The sequence below is a fragment of the Coturnix japonica genome, chromosome 2 (assembly GCF_054131305.1).
Source record: "Coturnix japonica strain WE chromosome 2, WE-NBRP24, whole genome shotgun sequence".
NCBI lineage: Eukaryota > Metazoa > Chordata > Aves > Galliformes > Phasianidae > Coturnix > Coturnix japonica.
The window spans coordinates 30,593,583-30,613,781 of record NC_140664.1 but is presented as its reverse complement, the minus strand read 5'-3'; the positions used below and the strand labels follow the sequence as shown (position 1 = coordinate 30,613,781).

General features: G+C 39.6%; 1 protein-coding gene across 2 annotated transcripts in view; it reads right to left on the bottom strand.

The window, feature by feature from the left end:
• CPA6 (carboxypeptidase A6) overlaps nt 1-20,199 on the bottom strand; it is a 78,161-nt gene that overhangs the window by 13,020 nt on the left and 44,942 nt on the right. Inside the window, exons 3-6 of one of the 2 annotated variants that reach the window (XM_085539497.1) lie at nt 17,107-17,250; nt 13,491-13,605; nt 12,318-12,419; nt 11,494-11,598 (exon numbers count right to left, since the gene is read on the bottom strand). In XM_085539497.1, coding sequence (XP_085395623.1) covers nt 11,494-11,598; nt 12,318-12,407 — 195 coding nt within the window. In that variant the 5' untranslated portion in view covers nt 12,408-12,419; nt 13,491-13,605; nt 17,107-17,250. The remainder of the gene's footprint in view (nt 1-11,493; nt 11,599-12,317; nt 12,420-13,490; nt 13,606-17,106; nt 17,251-20,199) is intronic. The other variant, XM_015855679.3, reaches the window with a different exon arrangement.

The following is a 20,199-nucleotide window of genomic DNA, read 5'->3' as shown; positions in this document are numbered from 1 at the left end:
ATTTCCAGGTTAAATGTGGTCACTGGCTAAATGGTCACCAACGCAGGCATCTTATTTCTTTACAATTTAGAAAACCCCGTAATTGTGGAGAATCTCTGTTATAAAGGTTAGTGGAGGAAGTCTAGGTAGGAAAGTCTAGGTAGCTCTTCACCAGTTCTGTTTGCCATCAGTAGAGGCCTTTACCATTTTCAGAAAGCTCACTGTGGCACAAACTGTCTCTGGTTATGGTTAGGCATCAAACTTTAAGTCTTGGTTCTGTAAGGCAAAGAAGAAAGTGCTTCACTGACAGCTGGAAAGCCCAGCTCACTGACACTGGGTTCTGAGGGGAAACTGAGGATTGCTTCTCTCCTCCAACTGCAGTGATTCCAGTCCTTTTGGCCTACAGTATTCCTAGCCCTCAGGATACAAGAAGAAATGTGTTTGAGGCACAATAGGGAAAGTTGAAAGATAAAGTAAGCTAAAAGTTTTTCAATTGACAAGTGCTAAGGAATGGTGTGAAGTGCAGGATTTCGATACTCCTGGGCTTCAATCCACGCAGCTGGTTGGATTATTGACACTGCCACCAGGACTGATGGATGCCTTTTGTGGGATGTCTGTACAAAGTGCCTATACCACTGGATTTTTCTGGGGCTAGAATTTATTCCTTGAGGAGTGTGAATGGAATGAGACTCCTCAATACTTTTGCTCAGCTTATCATTACACTCTGTCATGCAGGGGGATGAGATGTTGAATTAGTGCAAGATTATCACAGGGGAGAAGTGAAGGACAGAAAGCCTTTGAAAGCAGCTTGCTGCAGCCATGGGGATACTGGAAAAAGTATATCTGGCCAATGCAGAGGTCACAGGTCTCTGGGCTCCTTTGCCATCAATTTCCCAGATTCTTAGCTGGAAAGGTATAGCATTTAAATTCAATTTCTGTGTATTAGAGAAGCCACAGAAAAGCTAAAAATACATATGGATAATAGTAATGGTGTTCGGGGAACTTCAGCTATAGTAAAAAAGTAATTTCATCAAAACTGAAAGCAATGGTTACTCAGAAATAATGATTATGAAAACAAAGGCTCTGTTTCATTGATGTTCTGCATGCCAAAAACACATATTGAAGCAGGGCTGCTCTGTGCATTGCCACACACTTCAATCTTAGCAGGATTAAGAGCCTATAAGGTAAACACAAATGTTAAATATGTATAACTCTGTTACTGCAGTGAAAACAGAACGAAGGTGTGCTCCAAAATGGGAGCCAAGGGAAATGAGCTTCTTTATCAGGACTATTTCAGGGAGAAGAAATTTGGTCAGGAAGGAAACAAGTCACCACACATCACTTCCTTGACTTTTTAATGTTTTTCTTTTTTTTTGCCAGTTATATAAAATACAGCTCAGCTTGTGTTTTTGTGATGAGCGTTTATGTAACAGAGGCAATGGAATTGGCATATTGCTTGTACCTCTCACCGTGTATGCCATTATTGCACTACAAATTACATCTGGAATTATGCATTTTGTTACACTGGAGTGTTATATATAATGTACTGTAAACTAGAATGCTAGAAGAATGGAGTCTTTAAAACACTTTATAAAATCATCTCCTTAAAATAACTACAGATAATTCATTAATTTAAGGCCATACATTCCTTAAAAATCACAAGAAACAGCTTTGAAAAATTTTCAGAACCTTTCCAAATCTGCAAAAAGTGACATAATGAAAATACTTTAATACCTTTTCATATTTAATGTGTTTTAAATTTTGAAAGATATCTTTTTTCTTGTCAGATAAAAGAATCACCACTTAAAACAACAACAAAACACAGACTGCAAAGTATTGAGCATCCTTTCGTTTTTCTAAAGCTACTCTGTATCACTTTAGTAGCTGCCATCTTTGATGAAACACTATGAGAAACTTTGGTTTTACAGTTCCCAGCAATACTTTTCAAACTTTTATGTCTTAAAATTGATCTAGAGCCAAATATATCAATCATTCAATTCTGTTCTTTAAAGATATATATGGTTTACCTTAATAATTTGGTTGGCCTTTTTGAGTACCATTTCATTTAAAATGTAATGGACCAAGTACAGCTTTCTTTTTCACAGAAAGCAAGAGTATAGATGCTATAAACTGGTATGAGATCACATCCTTGTTCCTGAAATTATTTTGTCCTTCACAGTACATTTGTATCTGGCAATTTTATTTGATACACATAATAAGGCAACATGGGCTGCATAACCTTACCTCCCTTAGCTCACACGTCTTTGGCAATGTGCCTTATGAGCACCAACGTGTGCGTCTCCTGGAGCACAGCACACAGCGCATCCTTTGGTACGTGACTCTCAGATCTTCCAAATAATGATCATGCAGCCCCCCTAACAGCGCTGAAACATTTTCTCCTCACCGTGGCACAAGCAAAAGGAATATAAGCCATTAGTGAATTAACTGCATTGTAGTATGCAGAGAGCTCTCAGAATACAAAGTGATGCTACTTCATAGAGCTTGATTCTGCTTCCCCATCATGCAATCAATAGCAGCTTTGCTGCTGAATGCGCAGAGAGCAGGGCTGGCCCAATAAATGCTGAATAGAGTTATTAGTGAATGAACAGATGATGCAGGAACCCTGCCAACAACATGCAAGCAATCTGCCTGGGGGATGGGGGAAATGACCGGTGATTAATAGGAGGGGGCTCAATCATCTGGATCAGCAGAGAGTGGTGGTTGCTGATAGACCTGTGCCAGCTTAGGCTGGCTGAGGATCTGGTCCATATGAAATTTAATTTGGGGGATGAAGTAAACAAAACAGCCAAGGCAATAAAATGCAGGAGTTTAAAATGGATTTAGGATACACTTGTGCTTTTAATAAAGTAAGGGGATTTACTCAGAAGGACAAAGCAAGGAGACAGGATTGAGGAAAACTCTGAAACTGGGTGTGAGCTTAATAACGATTTGCTGTTCCCCAGTTAATTGTTATTAAAGTGAAGGTAACAGTGAGCTTATGTTGCTTCTGGTTTTGAATTTAACATTCATGCTGAATTAACTTGTTACTATTTTAGCATAGGGAATTGGCTCTATTGCTGTTCTAACAGAATTCATATCAAACCGCTTCTGATAAAGCAGGATGAGCTCTTCTACCCATTTAGGAAGTCATCAGATAAAACATCCTTCAGATAGTAATGTATAATGTTTTACTATTCTCTGTATTCCTTACATTTTAGCAGGGCAATACCATAATCTGCCATTCAGGCACTCACGGCTACTTTATCAGTTTGGTAAGTCAGGTCTATCCAGGAGGGAAATGAAAAGCCTATGCTATTCTAAAATGCAATGAATACTCTGACAGGGGCAACACAGACTTATCTCGTAGTAATCATACGCACCTAATTACCACACAAGCCTGGCAGCAGCCAACTGAGATGTTTACCTCTGAGAAATATGATTCTTAAATTTTGCTTTCTAATTATGTTGGCTCAAGGTAGTATATGTTGACAGAAATCTGATGAAGTTTACTTGAATACACCATTTAATTAAATAGCTGATATGCATTTAAGCAATTAAGATACAAAATACTACTCGTAGTTCAGTTTCTGAAACAACTAAGCTGTACAAAACACAGAATTTTCCTTCAGTCTTTCATATTAAGTAGTGCATCTGCATATTGGTAGGACTGAAATTCTACTTAAGCAACATAATCATTCACAGCAGACTGCTAAAATACGAAGCAGGATTTCTTCCTCAGGACAAGTAACACGTTAGAACAAAAATGTGAATGATCTTCATGCACTGAAGAAGAAGAACACACCCAGCAGCAGAAAGGCCTTCACCAGCAAATGTCATTGGAAAGTCCCTACTTCAGCACAAGGCAGCAGCTGCAGAGTTATGTTTATTTTATCAAAATGCATTCATATTGTGAATAATGAATAGCTGCAAGCACAAGAAAAGTAATTTTTACCTTCCTAAGATCATGAATAGTTAGGAAGTTGCAGCTAAGTAACTGAAATTGCAGAAAGGAAATCATGCTACATATATAAATATAGCATGATTATATATTACATATATATTTATTTTCCTTTTGGAAAAAGAAAACCATAACTATTTTTTATGTTTTAATTTTTAAATTTTTTGCCATCATGAAGTTGTCACATCAGAGGAAAGGACCATCTCTAAACAACAATAATGTTGAATAGGACTTGGGGAAAATCCACTATGAACCAAATGAAAAAGGAAGCAACATTGCACAGCACAGAGCTAGTTTGCTACAGCTGTTTTTAAAACAATGCATCACATGCCTCGTTGTGGTGATACAATGGTACTGCACTCCATCTTTTTTGGCACCGGTTTAGGCTTTATCCATTAAAAAAAGCCAACACCAAAACATCACAACTGAAGGCCCATCTGGTTGGTAGTGTTTACTGCTGCTTTATTTTCCTACCTATCAGAACCGGTGCGCGTGGGTAACCTCTGTTTTCAGTAGCATGGATGTGCTGGAGAGATGCAGAAACTCAGAGCAAAGTGGGATGTAAGATGGCTGATGAAATGAGATTCAAAACTGAACCAGCTGTAGAGTGGAGGGAGGTTGCTGAGTAGCAGCAAAACTTAGACATGAATAGCATAGAAACTTCAAATGGCAGGGACAGTATGTGGAGGAAGAAAAAAAAGAACAACCTGTGGATAAAACAGATTCTGCATTTGCACCAGTGGCTCTTGCTGTCGAGAAGCTGATGAATGAAGTACTGAGGGAAGAGGCTGAAAGGGGAGAACTCTCTGATGGAGCAAAAACAAATAGCATTTCAGGCAGAAGCTCCTGACAGAAAAGAATGAGTTAGCTAAAGATAAGTAAGGCTGAGTGTTTCAAATATAGATGCTGCTGGATGAAACAGATGGATTTTTCCCCCAGATAATGGATATACAGGGAGTACTCAGAGAAGATGATATTTCTTTTCTTAGGTTAGACAGCTAAAAAGACATCTGGGGAAACTATAGTCTGGCAAATAACGAAAATTAAGCTCCAACAATTGTATTACGTTTATACTGAAAAAACTGCCAGAGCATTTGTGGAGAGATCCATCACCAAAGGACTGGGCCTTCAAGGTGCAGAGCCCTGTCCTCACCATGCCACAACCACTCACACATGTGCAGGGGGCTGCAAGGGGACAGGATACAGCCTGTAGAGCCTTCTGGTCTTTAGGAGTGAACTGAAAACTGATGAACAGGAGGAAAGTTCAGAGAAGACTTCACAGATAAAGCAGGTATGTTGGTTTAAAGAGCAACAAGAAAAAAAACAAGTCAAGCCAACATCAGCTGCTGAAGGAAAAGGACCTTGGAAAGAAAGAGTGCAGCCAGGTAAAGGGTGAAGGAAAAAAAAGCTGCAGGTGTGCAGTATTTGTTTTGGCCTTGCATGCCTCTGATTCACTTTGGGATATTTCAAAGAGTTTCAAAAGCTCTTCAGATTTCTGAGAGCCGATACTCACAGATATGCTAAGATCAGGGGTCCCCAGGATCAGGAGTGGCATAAATAAATGTATGGCACACAGAGCGATAGTCAAGTCTGTACTTGCTTTCCTGCAAAAATTTCTGCTTAGAAAACTTGAAAAAAAAAAAGAGATGGAAAGTATATCATGGGGAGGGTGAACTAACTCAGTTGTCTCAAACTACATTTGTCTCAGTTCCAAAATAAAGGTGTAATGAGCATTCTTTAAATTAATGTTAGTCTGAAATCTTGGATTGTGGGAATGTGCCATTTCATCTGTACCTTCAAAGACTTTAGTCTGTTGAGAAATGATAGACCAAGCAGTTAATCTTTTAACAAACATTGATGTGTTGCTTCATATAGCTCACTTACAGAGCCCTGAGATCAGGATGTTTCTGTAGTGTGTGAAAAACAGGTGTCTGAATCTCATCATCGCCAGGGAGAAAGGCAGCATTCGAGACTCCGGTAGTTATGGAGAGCAAGGGAAAATAAATCTCCTGAATCCTAAAACCTTACCCATTTTGATGTAGTTCAGCATTACCCAAAATGATTGAGAAGGTGAGGCTGATTCCTAACAGCGAACATCAACACTGGGCTGATGGACTGAGTGCTGCTCTGATTGTTGATGCAGTATCCCACAGGTGTTTTGTCCATCAGAACATGGACTGAGGAATTTTGCAGAATGAGTTTAAATGTTAAACTCGCTTTCAGCAGTTCTTAAAGATGGAAAAGTTATAGCTTTATGGCCTTTTAACCACACGGTCTGCCCAGCATTGAAAAATAATCAGACCTCTCTAAAAGTCATGTTGTCATCATGGTCTCCTGCTTGGACCTGCTTTTGGTCCTTTTTCAGTTCTATGCATGTATGCCCAATTATTTTAGGTATCCTGCCTTCACAGTCGAGCACTTCATAAACATTCCTGAGGAAGAATCCTGAGGCCTCAAACCATGCAAAATTCCTGGTAAAAACTGGTCTCTGGAGCCTGGTCCACAGGCCTAATGGCTGCCTAATTGGCAGTATCCATCCCACACGATTTCTCATAAATCAGTCTCAAGCTTAGCATTGTGCAGGCAGGTGTTGCCATTTTGCATCTTGTACAGTTTCTGTCTCTTAGCTCATTATTATGAAGGGAAAAGATGGGACCAGGAATTCCTGTTTTTGGAAGCAATTAATATCAATGTCAGCGTTTTAAAAAACTTTTCCCCCTTCGTTTAATTTTTCCTTCTGAGGCTGCCTATTTGCTTCCTGGCTGTGCTATGAAGTATGAGCACATCGTGGTGGATAATTTGGAAACTCATATAATTGGGATCATAGGAAACACACATTTCAGGGTTTGGACTTTTAGCTATGTATCTCACAATCTGAAGTATATGGGGCAAACTGATTCTTCTTCTTTCAGATTTGAGATTTTTCTGAGATAAGACAACTATTATGGCCTATATTTAAGAGACAAGATGAGCAGGGATTCAGCGATGTGCATTTGGACAGCTTCTCCCTAATGGACATTTGGATGGAGGTGAGAGAGCTGATGTGGGTGTCCTAGGAAAGTCAATGCCTGAACCAAATTTATCAAGAAATATTGATCAAATCCAGAAAAGGCAGAAATAGTTCTGAACATTTTTTCAGCAAAGATCTTAGATATTGGTTAGGTTCTGTCCCAGAGGAGGCAGTCAGTAACATTGCTAGACCAGGAAAAAAAATGCACAATAGGCTCACATTAAAGAAATGCGGGTATGTGCAATGCAGTATAAGCTGGCACAGATTCAAAGGATAATAATATTCTTTTGAGGCAAGTCCACAGATTTTAAACATTTCAAAAAAGTAAGAGCCTAGGCAGTCTATGAAAGAGAATGCCTTAATTCACATATGAAATGCAGATCAGCTGAATCAAGACAAAATGTCAGTTTTCCATTTCTTCCTGAAAAGGATACATACTTGGGTATTGGAGAAAACAGTGATGGTAAAGAGTGGTAAACTTCCAGAATATTAGACTACTTGTGCTTTCATGAAAGGTCTTGATAAGGCCTCTCCCTTAGGGGAATGCACTTTATTGCAACAAACTTTATCTTTCTACTTGTCATTGGGTTCTAAGTATGATCAATTTTTTCTTCTTGAACATTTTTCATTATATTTCTTGAATTTTCTAATCTTTTAGGTTTAAAATTCAAAATCTTCAATGGAAGCAAAGAGTAGTGCATCTTAAAGTTGCATCTCTTGTATTTTGTTTTCTGAAAACACTGTGTGAGTGGCATTTCAAGGTTATACGTCATTGGGATGGATCAAATGGCAGCACTTTATTAGAGTGCAGAAAGTCAAACCAGATGTAATGTGAATCCTCATCTGCTTCCACTAAAACTGAAACAGAATCTAGTTTTAATATAAATTTGAAGAGTAGACTGTGAAACATATTTCAAAATCTCAAAACAATGATGAAATTCTGAATCTGAGATCTGGATAATTTGATATCTGAATTTTACTTCTCCTGAGGTATCTGCACACTCAGTGAAGCGAATTTAAATGCTCTTTGTTAACACATATAAATATTTAATGTACTTCATTGGAAAGTCTGTAGATTTTGCTTCTTAAATTCCACAAAGGGCTCTTTTGGCCTAATATGCTATATTTGATAATTATGGGTTCCATTAGACTCATGTATCCTTGCAGGCTGCCTTCAGAGTAGTCCACATGTAATCAGTTCCATTTCTTCTCTCAGTTCCTTTTGTTTCCCTATACTCCACTGTCAGGGACTTTTTTCCTGGCCCTTTTCAGCTGAGTAAGTTGGTGGGTCCACTGTAACCTGTTATCGATAGCAAATATCTATTGCCAAGTTTTCCACCAGCACAGACACTTCTCTGTGGCTCTTTAGCTGATACTTAAAGTATGCATAGGAGTCCTATTTCTTGACTTGAAATGCAGTGACCATGAGGTAGGGTTTGTCAGAGGTCACCAGTATTGCTAATTCCTGTAGAACTTCTGATTATCTGTAGCCGAGAGACTAAAGGCATTTAAGAGATGCCTTCTACAGAAACAAACAGTGAAGTTCTTATTAACACCAGATCTACAGGATCCAGAGCCAAGGCTAGAGCTCATGCTGGAGTACATTACAGTTCTTAAAAAAGTGAACAAAAAAACCACCCCAAACCCAAACAACAGTCTTTGCTCTTCTTTTGTTTGTTTCAAAAGACAGAGAGGTTTGGTTTTGTACTTCAAAACTGTATTAGCACATACTGCAAAACTGTATGTTTTTTCTCTTTTCAGTCTTAAGCCTCCCATTCTAGATCTGGAGTATGGATTCTTCGGAAGATTAATTATGTCTTGAATCCCACACAGACCTTCCAGTTAGGTCAAGAGGTTTCCTATGTACAAAATTACTTTGGAATTAAAGTCAAGTGCTTCAATGTAAGCAATAATATATTTTTCCTTAGCTTATGGTTGTCAGGACCCTGAGGGCTGTCCCAGCCCATGCTGTTCCTGTCTACCTCATGGCTCCCCAATGCTGCCCAGGGCCCATTAATCCCCTGGGACCATCACTACAACAAACTCACAGCAGGGGTTGTCCCCACTTCCCACAGCCCAGTCCTGCTGGCCATGGGCCCCAATAAGTCAGGCCCACTTGCAGGCCTATTTCCCAGCCTGGTCTTGGCAATGCCTGGGGCTTCTGGGGTGGTGGGAAGGGACGTGCTTTCAAGTTGCTACTGCCTCTAGATATGGCCTGCAGGGGACCTATGGCCCCTCAGTAGTCTGACAGTGGCAATGGAAACAAGTGACAGATGCTACAGGGTGAAGTGAAGCAAGGCAGTATTTCAGATTGCCTGCACAGAAAATGGACACGTAGACACTGCTCCTGCTAGAAAAGAAGCTAACATCACATAAATCCAATTTCTCCTTTTGCTTGCCTTAAATCAACGAGCTCGTGTTGCTATTCCTTAGAGTCAACACACATGCCTGGAAAAACTGGTTTCCAAGAGGACTGCCCTTTCTCAGAACTGCACATAGGCACAAGGGAAGATGGAAAGTGCTTCTGGGCTGCTGAGGTGCTTATGTGAGGGAGTTTGCCAGAGAAACAGAATGACAGAGTTTGAAGCACAAAGAGTCCTTCAGTTTTCACAGAGTTCATTCTCAAAATGCCTAATCCATTTGAGAAAAGCATTATCCTAATGTAAACAATCTAATTGCCTTCACCCTTCCACCCTCCCCACCACTTTAAAATAATGAATCTGCAAGCACAGTTCTTATCCAGATGCTGGATTGAAATATTGCTCTAACAAAAGAAGAAAATGTCTGTCATCAGCAAACAAAGGCGATGTGTGACCAAGGTGTGCAAAACTGGAGACTACATTCTTGTAGTCTCAAGGAAATCTTCAGTTCTGTAAAACCTTTCTTTAATCTAGGAAAATGCCTTTATATAGGTAGCGAAATATTCCTACTAGCAAGCTGCTCTCCGAGGATCTCAAATAACAGCCAGAAGGTTTTCATATACACACGCACAGGTCATATTCTTCCATAAGCTCTACAGAGAAATCTCATGATTTTTACCTTACTGCCACATTGTAGTACTTTATGTTAAAACCTCCATAAGGAAGATGTACTTGAGCAGAAGGCTTCCCACAACTGTCTGTCTGATCCAAACCTCTCTTTGCCTTCCTGCAACCTGTTCTACGAGGTAGGAGAGCTGCTCAGAAATACTTGCAAGTTTGTTTTTCACACTAACAGGAGTCCTAATAAGAAGACTTATCATTGCATGCAACTTCTGAAAGCAGCTTCTGGGTCTGATTTAGCCCATGCATGCACCAGCAGCCTAGATTCTAATGACCTCATTATTTCAGTACTTGCTATACATGTTGCTACTGTGACTTTTGATAATATGATCATCTCAGCTATCTCTGTGGCAAAGACAGCCTAATATCATTAGGATATGAGGTTGGACCAGATGGTCTCTGAGGTCCCTTCAACCAGGGCATTTTTGTGATTCTTTTCTATGATCCCGGAATGTTCATGATACAGAAATTTACTCTCATGAAGTGACTTAGAGGATCAGAATCATTTTTGCTGAAAAGAGACATCCCAGAAAATAAAGGCAGATAATTTAAGTCAGAATTGTGGAATTCACAGCGGAAAGGTGAAAGAGAAGTGAGGAAATCATGTTCATAGGAAGGACCTTGCAAATAAGGATTTTGCATCACATATTTTGTGCAAAAAACAGTATGCAAAATTACTCGAAGCACATCTGCTGGTTTTGTTTTTTGAAGCCCTGTTTGACTTCTGTAAATTTCATCACCGAGTAGTCCACACTGTGCAGCTTATATTATCTTCAGCAAAAGTTTTTTGGCTAAGGCGAAATGTCAAAATCCTGCAAACATATCATGCAGCTGAAATGAATCCCAAATCAGAAGAGATTAAGCGTTGATGTTAAATAAATACATAAAGAACATCACACAATCAGAATGCAAAATTGCAAGTGCCTTGATTTCCCTGAGCATTTGAAAAATGGCATAGGGATGGATATGAAGGCTAGACCTTGGATATGAAAGACAAAGGGAGTATAAATCTGATAACACAGAATCAAAGAAACACTGGACAAATCACATGATACTCAAAGAATATGGAAAGTATCATTTTAGGTGAAATCTATACACAATTTTAGCTCCCTGTTCCTATAGAATTGCACAAAAGAGAAATGTATTTTTTTTCAGTCCTTAAAGCAATAGGAATGCTGAACTCTTCTGAGTCAGTACACACTGGCACTGATTTACCTGGACAATTACCAGAATTACATTTTTAGGCCTTGGAATAAAATCCTGCTTCACATCTCTGCCAATGTATGTCTGGCATATTTTTGTCCTGTGCCTAACTGTGTCTGGCTGTCACTATCAGCTTAATTAACCAAGTGCCAAGCATTCTACAAATACTAATTAAAAAAAGAAAAAGCAGTAAAGTAATAGCTGTGGTTCATACTAGAGATTTGCTAGATTGGCTATAGCTAATATGCAGTGTTTATTGAACTGAAGGAGGTGCATGGCTCTAAAGCATTTTAAATACTTACTTCTTTCACGAACCACTGGCAGAAGGCAGGGCCAATCCACTCTCTTGCATGAATCCCGCAGTCTATCCAGACAGCTTTCTTGTAAGGTCGTGATCTTTTACCTAACTTGAAATTTGAATATTCAGAAACGTATCAATAGATCTTATGACATTAGTGAGACACAGTTATATGAAGATAATGTACTATTGATAACATGCAGGTATGGCCAAGATAGTGAGCAACATTACAGGAAAAGTGAGATCTGTCAATTCTGCCACAATGGAGGAAGTTCTTAACTGTCACATGGAGCAGGCTGAGGAAAAACAATGCTGCAGGAACGCATTAATGGAGAATCACATTTTAGGAACTCTTCAACAGTGGATGGAAAAGATATTGAAAGTAACTTGTTCAGTCCTGTGCTAACACCTTCTCTTTCTGTCATCCTAATATTTTGAGATGAGAGCACACAATTCTGGACTTTTGTCAATAGCCAAACCAGGTGCATGTGTGCCATGTGCTGAGAAGGGATCCAGATCCTCTGGGGTCCCTCTGTTGCATAACTTCTTTTACAGATTGGCTACAATACTTTCCAGCTCCATTAAATCCAAACCCTGTCAATGGTACCTGCTGCTTGCTAGATGCATGCATATCAATCCATGTGAATAGGACTGGGCTTTTAATTTTCCAGCCAAAAAAATGTTCAAGGCCAAGTTCAGAGATACTCTTAGGACTTGGCAATTCTTTTAGGAAACCCTGATAACCTGCATCTCTGGTGCACCTGATATTAGTAACCATCTGCCACTGATCCCAGAATTTAGCCAGATTAATGAGCACTTAATCTTTACCTTGAGTACATACAGCGGTCTCCCTTCATAGGACTTTCCAACAGAGAACATATGAACAAGATCTGAATGAGTTTTATTCAGATAATACATCCATTCCTCGATCTGCAAATACAGAAATAGAGCTGTTGCTTCAGTCTTTGCATTTCACGGGAAGTAGCTGTAACTCGTAACTACTGAGTACTGTAGCTCCCAGTACTCAGAATGTTGTGGGATTTTCTTGTAGTTTTTATTTTTAGTCTTATTTGGTTTGTTTTTGATTTTATACTTGAATTATAATTGAGCTCCCATGTTTCTATTGCCAGAGGCTGGAAGCAGCCTGTGCTCTTTTTTTTTCTCCTCATTTTAGTATTGGAATGCATTAGCTGTTCACCAAGAATCTGGAGATGAAGCTAATCAGGTGCTCCCATTAAATATAAAGAATGGATGGAAAGAGGCCCATGTCTGCTTGCCAAGACATGGGATGGCAAACAGATTCAGTAAGCAAGGAGCACCTGTGGGATTCAGCATTACTTGTGTTACTTGTTTCACAGGCACCAGATCTCACCGAGGCACAACAGCTGCACACTCAGTCCAGAGTCTTAATTTTAGTGCATGCTGAAACTATGAACCTGTGTGGATACACCAAAATCAATAGATTACTTACCAGCTATCTTTCAGTTTAGCATCCCTTATACCTGAGTCTGTATTGAAATGTTTTTTAGGCTTTGGATGCCTCATGTAAATGCTGCAACATTTGTTCACATTGCGTACTTAACTCAGGGAGAGCAGTCACTGAACTCTCTTAATCCATCGGAATCATAGAGTCATACAATCCTTAAAGTTAGAAGGGACCTTTAAAGGTCATCTAGTACTACTCCTCTAAATGAACAGAGATATGCATCAAGGGCCTGATGCAGTCTTGCCTTGAAAATCTCTGGGGATGGGGCATCAAAAGACCTGTTTTAAAATCAAAACTCAGAAGTTGTCAGAGACACTTACATGTAAATGTATGCCTTGAATACAAATACATAACTATATATATGTGTACTTTAAGAAGGCACCTATTTCTGAAGAGACATTTAGCACACTTCTGAAGATAACCAAGCAACCGTTGCTTCTACAGAGAGTGAAACTTCAGCCTCACTGAAGATGGAGGTGTAGCAGATACAAGGTGCAGTATGAATTTCCACGTACTTCTTCCAGGGAGTGATATACTTCATAGTTATACTCAGGGAGGGACCTTCGATGCCTAGATGCCCTCTGTCCTGTTTGGTTTTCTATTGCTTTCTGTAGATCTGATATGAGAATCCTAGGTGAAATAAAAGATAGAGGTTTTTCTGAGCAGCCAGTAGAACATACATGCTAAAGCAGAACAACAGTCACATTTAGAAGAAATACAGCAGGAGCTAAAACACCCTGGCGCTGCTTCATCTGTTATATCATGACAGTACAGTGCTTCAGGCTTATTTGAATATATGTTGTCACAAAAATAGTCCTCTTGCTTTGAAATGTAACAGTGCCTTCAAAAAACACAATTCGCTTCTTAAGAGAATAAAGCAAAATGATGTAAATAATGCAGCCAGTGTGAGGAAGAAGCCACTTTCATTTGTTTATGGATCAGCATTTGTTGTTGTCTTTTATAATCTAGTTATATGTGACTATGTGTCTTCAAAGTTTGATTTGAAAACCATAAAATCACATTTTCAGGCTTAGAATAAGACACGCATACTTTTTCTCATGAGTATTGTACCAGCATGAAACATTACATATACCTGTAAGTTGCAGAGGCAAAACAAAAAATGGAGACTTTGACAGCATTATTCTGTGAATTGCAACAAATGACAGCAAAGAAAGCGCCTTAAATATGGTTTGTTGATGGCATTTATCTACTTTGCAATAGTTGTCTGCCAGTTATTTCAAAATAACTTGTGAAAAAAAAGGAACAGCATTAAGTCAGTGTAACAAACATGGGAAACACCTGTATAATTAGTTGGAGGGTCCATGCTTTAAGAGTGAAAGGCAGGAAAGGCTGAAAATTTTCCTGTTTCATTGCAAAACTAAATAATGATGCACATCTAAAAGTATAGTATAGAAAATACCTAAAAATAGAGGGTGGATTGTCTGCCACACAGCAGCAGAAGCTGGGAATACCATCAATGACAGCAACAGTGAGGTCTGTAAAACTGAAGGCAGTGCTTCTCAAATCAGAGAATCATAGAATGGTTTGGGTTGAAAGGCTCCTTTAAAGTCCCCTTTAGCCCCCTGCTATAGGCAGGGATGCTGCCTTCTAGACCAGGTTGCTCATATCCCCATCCAGCCTGAATTTGAGTGCTTCCAGGTAGGGGCCATGCACAACCTTACTGGGCAGCCTGTTCCAGTGTCTCACTGGTCTCATGGTAAAGAATTTCCTCCTAACATCTAGCCTGTATCTGCATGCAAAGCAAAGTAAAGGTTATCGGCATTCTTAAAATGTCATAGGGAAGTAACTGCATAATTAGGAATTACATTGTTCTACATCAGTAACTTTTATTAAGCAAACTAAGGACTTATAGTCTTGACTTGCAAACTGCCACACATTTATAAGACCAGTCTGGTAAAACACTAAAACCTGTAATTAGATTAAAGCAGTGGTTTTACTCAAATCATTAGGACATCTAATATGTTAAAGAAATGCTCACCTACTGTGCTGACTTCCAATTAATGTCAGTACCTGCCAGGATCAAGCTCTGTTTGCTTTTACAATGCTAGATTCAATTTCACAGCTCCCAAATGTCTGTGTGTCTGTACTCCAAATAGTCTTTATTTACTTTTAAACAATTGTGTACTGTGTGCTTATAACATCCAGAGGCTCTTAATTTCCTGAGAACTGAACACAACCTAAATGGCTTTATTGACAGAGAACTAAAAATTTAGACAACTCAGTGCTGCAAATGTTCACCTGACACATGCCCTGTTTATAGCCGTCTTGTTCCTAGAATCATAGAATGTTAAGGTTGGAAAAGACCACTACGATCATCTAGAGCAACCATCAGCCTATCACCACCATACCACTAGCCATGACCCTCAGTGCCACATCTACATGGTTCTTGAATACCAAGACCACCTCCTTGGGCAGCCTGTTCCAATGCCTCATTTTTTCTTGATACTGTTAAGTATTAAGTATTAATGTTTAATACCTGAATCTCCACTGGCACAACTTGAGGCCGTTATCTTTCATCCTGTTTCACCCTGTTGTCATAGAGTCGAGCACTGGAACAGACGGTCTGTCTTTTAGGCCAAGGCTGTGCATCCTCTTCACTACTAAGTCTGCTTAATACTTCCTGTCATTAGGCACTGGCTGTCCACCGCAACAGTCTGCTTCCAGCCACAGCCTACACCTGCTGCTTCTCTCTGATAAACCCTCCCAGTTCTCACTGAGGTACAGATCTCAGGGGTCACATCAGGACAAGCACATGCACAGCATCCAGGACTTTGCAGGGTTTGATGCTGAGCATCCCAATGGCTGGAAACAAGCAAGTGTCTCTGAATGGGCAGCAGGGAGATGAAGGGAAAGAGCAAAGATACAGCCTGGCCCAAGCAAAATGCTGCCCAACTTCATCCAGAGCACATACATAATGTGCATCAAGTGTCACAGAGGCCCTATGGAAAGTGAATGTAGTGTAATTCCTCTGTCTGTAACATAATACAATTTTAGGTAAATTGCCCTTAGCTCAAGTAGTTATTACTTTTTCATGCTCACTTTTGCAACCTACATAAAGGTCTCCAAGTACGATGGGTATTTTTGACACATACTAGTTGTCCTTCTGTCATTTCATTTAAGGGGGTTTACTGTGAGCAGGAACAGGTGTGAATGCAGCTGCTGGGACACCCTAATTAAGGGGCTTCATGTTATAAGCACAGGAAAACAATTACAGAAACCATTATCTCCTTTTTCAAATGTAAACAACCCTGAAGCAGTGTAAAATTCACATGAAAGCAGCTCTGACCTTCAGCTACCAGCCCTGTGTAAATAATTACCTTATGTCTGTTTTTGTATTTTTTAAAACGACAAATTAGGTAAAATAAAAATGGAATTCTGATACCAGATCATACAACATACAGTCAGATTTGTGCCATTCTCTTCTCACTGAGAAATAAGGATAAACATGCTCATGCAGGGCTTTATTCAGGAAATGCTGGTGAGAATTCAAATAACTCATCAGCTGATTACCCATGCGCTTCCACACTGCACTTGAAAAGGCTTTAATGACAAGATCATCACTCATGTCTAGTGTAAGTGTATCAAACTGATAAATATCATTTGACAAGTATACTTAAAAAACTGTCTTGAGTGCCTTCAAGAAACACTGTAAATGATGCATGATCCTGAACATGTATTTATTCTGTATGACTTGAACTGGGTCACAAGGAATGAAGCGTTATATGACAGAACTAGTATGTTCCTCTATAATTCATGAATGCTTACTTCCTCATTTACAGCACACTTGTAAACAAGCCCAGCTCCTGCTGAACACAGGGAGAGGCAAAGCAGTCTGCAGAATCAGTAATTACCCGTTCTCAGTCACAGATGTGCTTTCCTATACTTTGAAAACACTTAAGCTTGACTCCAAAGGAGGACATTTAATTAAAACTGCCTTCCTGTGGGAGATTTTCTGTTCTCCCATTAAAATGGTTGTTTTCTTGGCAACGTCTAACTGCCTGCCAGTCTAGTTGCTATGTGGAACATATTTTCAAGCGCACTTGGTGTGGTAGAAATGCCTGGGAGGCCAGATCTCTGCAGAGATGCACAGAAGGTGAAGCACAGGCTTACGTGTAGTGGATGTTGGCTTGCTGGAGGTAGGGTAGCAGACTTCGGGATGTGTTCTGTGGCAAACGCACATCGATGACCGTACCTTCAGAGATGTGGAAGGTGCTGCTGGGCTGCCACAAGTCCACCTGTAGTGCAGGAACCAACCTGTAATTCATACGTATTCAGTGTAGGTGGGGAAATCCAGGAGATGGGACGCTTGAAGCTATGCAGGCAAACACTCTAGGCATAATATAGACAATAAAATCATATTCACCAGTCCAGCTGAATATCTGTGGGGAATGGAGCAAGTTCTGAGGAATGAATGCCTCCAGCTTGCCAGAATTCTCATGGGAGATTTGCCAATGGGAAACAAAAAATGACCACAGGGATATGCCTCTTCAAATGGTTTGAAACAAAGGCCACCTCCAACTTCTTGCACAGCAACAGACTACTCCATGTTCCCTTTGTATTTCCTTCTGTGGAGTCCATGATTGTTTCTTAAATTTGTCTTACAAAGTGTTTTATGTGCTCACTAGAGCACTAAAAGACGTGAACACTCAGGAGAGGTAGAAGGTATTGTATATGCCAGCGTTGTTTGCAAAGTGTGCCCATTTTATTTTTAATAATAAATAGATCAGAGCTCAGTAATTGTAAATGAAGTGAAAAAATGATGGAATTTATATAGTGAAAAAAAACATGCTAGTTACTAACTGATAGCAAAGCTGTTAGTGTGGAAACTACACTTGAACATACCAAAGGTTTTACTTTCTTCTGTTGACAAATTTGAAATACAGTTGGAAATTTTAGACCATAACGTGAAATATTTAGCACATCTTGCCTGGTCTTGCTACAAACCTTGGAGAAGTGATTACAGTCCTGCAACATAGGGTAGTTTCTCTGGTGGTAGTAAGAATATTCTGTCAAGAAGGCATCTGACCTGATACTGCCTCTCAAGGAGGAGTGACTTCAGTTCAGTTTAATGCAATTAAATGTCTACTACATTGTAAGGAAAAGACCGAAACGCAACAGCAGCCTCTTTCTATTCCTGCCAAAACCTCTCTCTGCTTCATACTGGCACAATATGGTCTATAGATTTACATGAACTTGCCAGGTGGGTGCAGCATCTTTTGCAGTCTAAAACCAGGACTGGCAAAGTTCTTGAGGCTGGTGAAGCTGACAGCAGCTATGGCAGATGGTCAGTAGGAACTGAACTCATGAATTAAATGGTGCTAAATGTAGCTTATAAGTAAGGATCCTCTCACTGTGCTAACACCTTACATTTGTTAGTCTATCAATCTTTTCTATTTTGATTAATTATAGTCATTCAGTAAACTTCCCCCCTTAATTTAATAAAGTTGATTTTAAACATGGTTCATTAGGAATGTATATTCAACTTCTGAGCACAGAGTGTAAAAACCCCATTGCTCTCGGAGTAATAGCATATCAATGAGCTCTGTGTGAGCCATCTCTATAAAAACAGCAACAAATTTTTACATGCAAACTTAATGCAACTGAAGTGTTTCCTGATATCTACACATACACATCTGGAAATAAGTTACAGATATTAAGAAAAAAAAACAACAACAACTCAATTGGGATATACCTGGAACTTGTCTGTATTCTTGATAGTTACTCAGGAGTCATTTTGTTGGATTTCTTCATTATCATGGAGGGGATTAGCCAACAAATATTCACACCATTGCTTATAACATCATGGAGCTTTTTCATTTCTGAGTTATTCTAGCTGTCCCTCACATTACTGGCTTCAAGGGAATATCAAAACCAGAACCAGACAGCTACATAATTTATGAAATCACCAGTAGATTGCATGCCTGAATCTGGTCATGAAAACAGTATTTCACTACTAGTGTTGTCCTGGAAGTGAGACAAAAACATTCCATTTTTAGAAAGCAAACCACTCTTCTTTGACCCAGTTCCCTATTAGGATAAATTTGCTTTAATCTGATGCTCCCTTTGTATACTTTGCAATGTAAACAAAGTGTTGAGCGCTCATCTGGGAGATGTTACCTGTGCTACTCAGAGCACCACTTCAATTGCTTTTGTTCTATAAAGCATATAACAAGAAACACGTTTCTCCAACAGACATTTTATTTATATTGCAACTTCCAACTTGTCCTTGGCATGGAGACCGTGCATGAAAAGAGGACACACACAAGATGGATTGAAGAGCAGGCATGTCAGGTCCGAGCATATCCAATTATCTTTTACTTACTGTCAGTTTTAGGAGACCTCATCACTGAGGGCTCTATTGGAGTCATCACTCTTCTTTCAACATCATTCCTCCATCAAGAGTGCCTCATATTACAACTCTGTGTTAGCAAGTGGCTAGCACATGGTGTTCTTCTGTTCTTGAACTATCTTTGATACCATGTTGTTGTCCCCACACATTATGCATTACCTATTACATGGTATTTTGGATGGTGTTCCAGTTAGTGCTTACAGACGTGTATTTGATTTGCTGGGCACTGAGAAGATTCTCCACCTACCAAAACAGGCAGAAAGCCTACTGAACTGTCTGAACATGCAGCCAAATATTTGAACATCAAAATTTACTTGGCACCTGGATGCTAGAGAAGAAGAGATGTGCTTCAGAGTATGTCTTCAACCCTAAATATTCTCATTTCATTTGAGTAGGGCCTTCTAACAGTCTTGTTTCCAAGTCCTTTCCTATCTGTCATGAGTTGCCCTTAGAGGGTCGAAGGTTTCAATCCTGCCTAGGTCGGGTTTTTCAGCAGGATCAGACTTGGAACCTGCTGCTGCACTCAGTCTGACTGTTCTCAGGTTCAGTGGTGACACTGCAGATGCCCACTGAGTGCTCTTTCCCAGAATCTCACTGGGGGAAGGAGTGTCGCCTTCTATGAACAATAATGTTTGTGAAAGCATACAGAGGGTTTAAAATACTTACTACTTTATTTAACAAAGAAAATATGAGACATTATTAACTGTGACTACATAGTAGGTACTCTATGAACTTCATATCCTTTTTCCAACATTACTCATCTGATAAAAGTCCCAAAGATTCATTTTATTCTTAGGAAAGACAGTGCTCCTTGGGTTTCATTATAGGCAGTTTCTTTTTAACCTGAGGCGTTA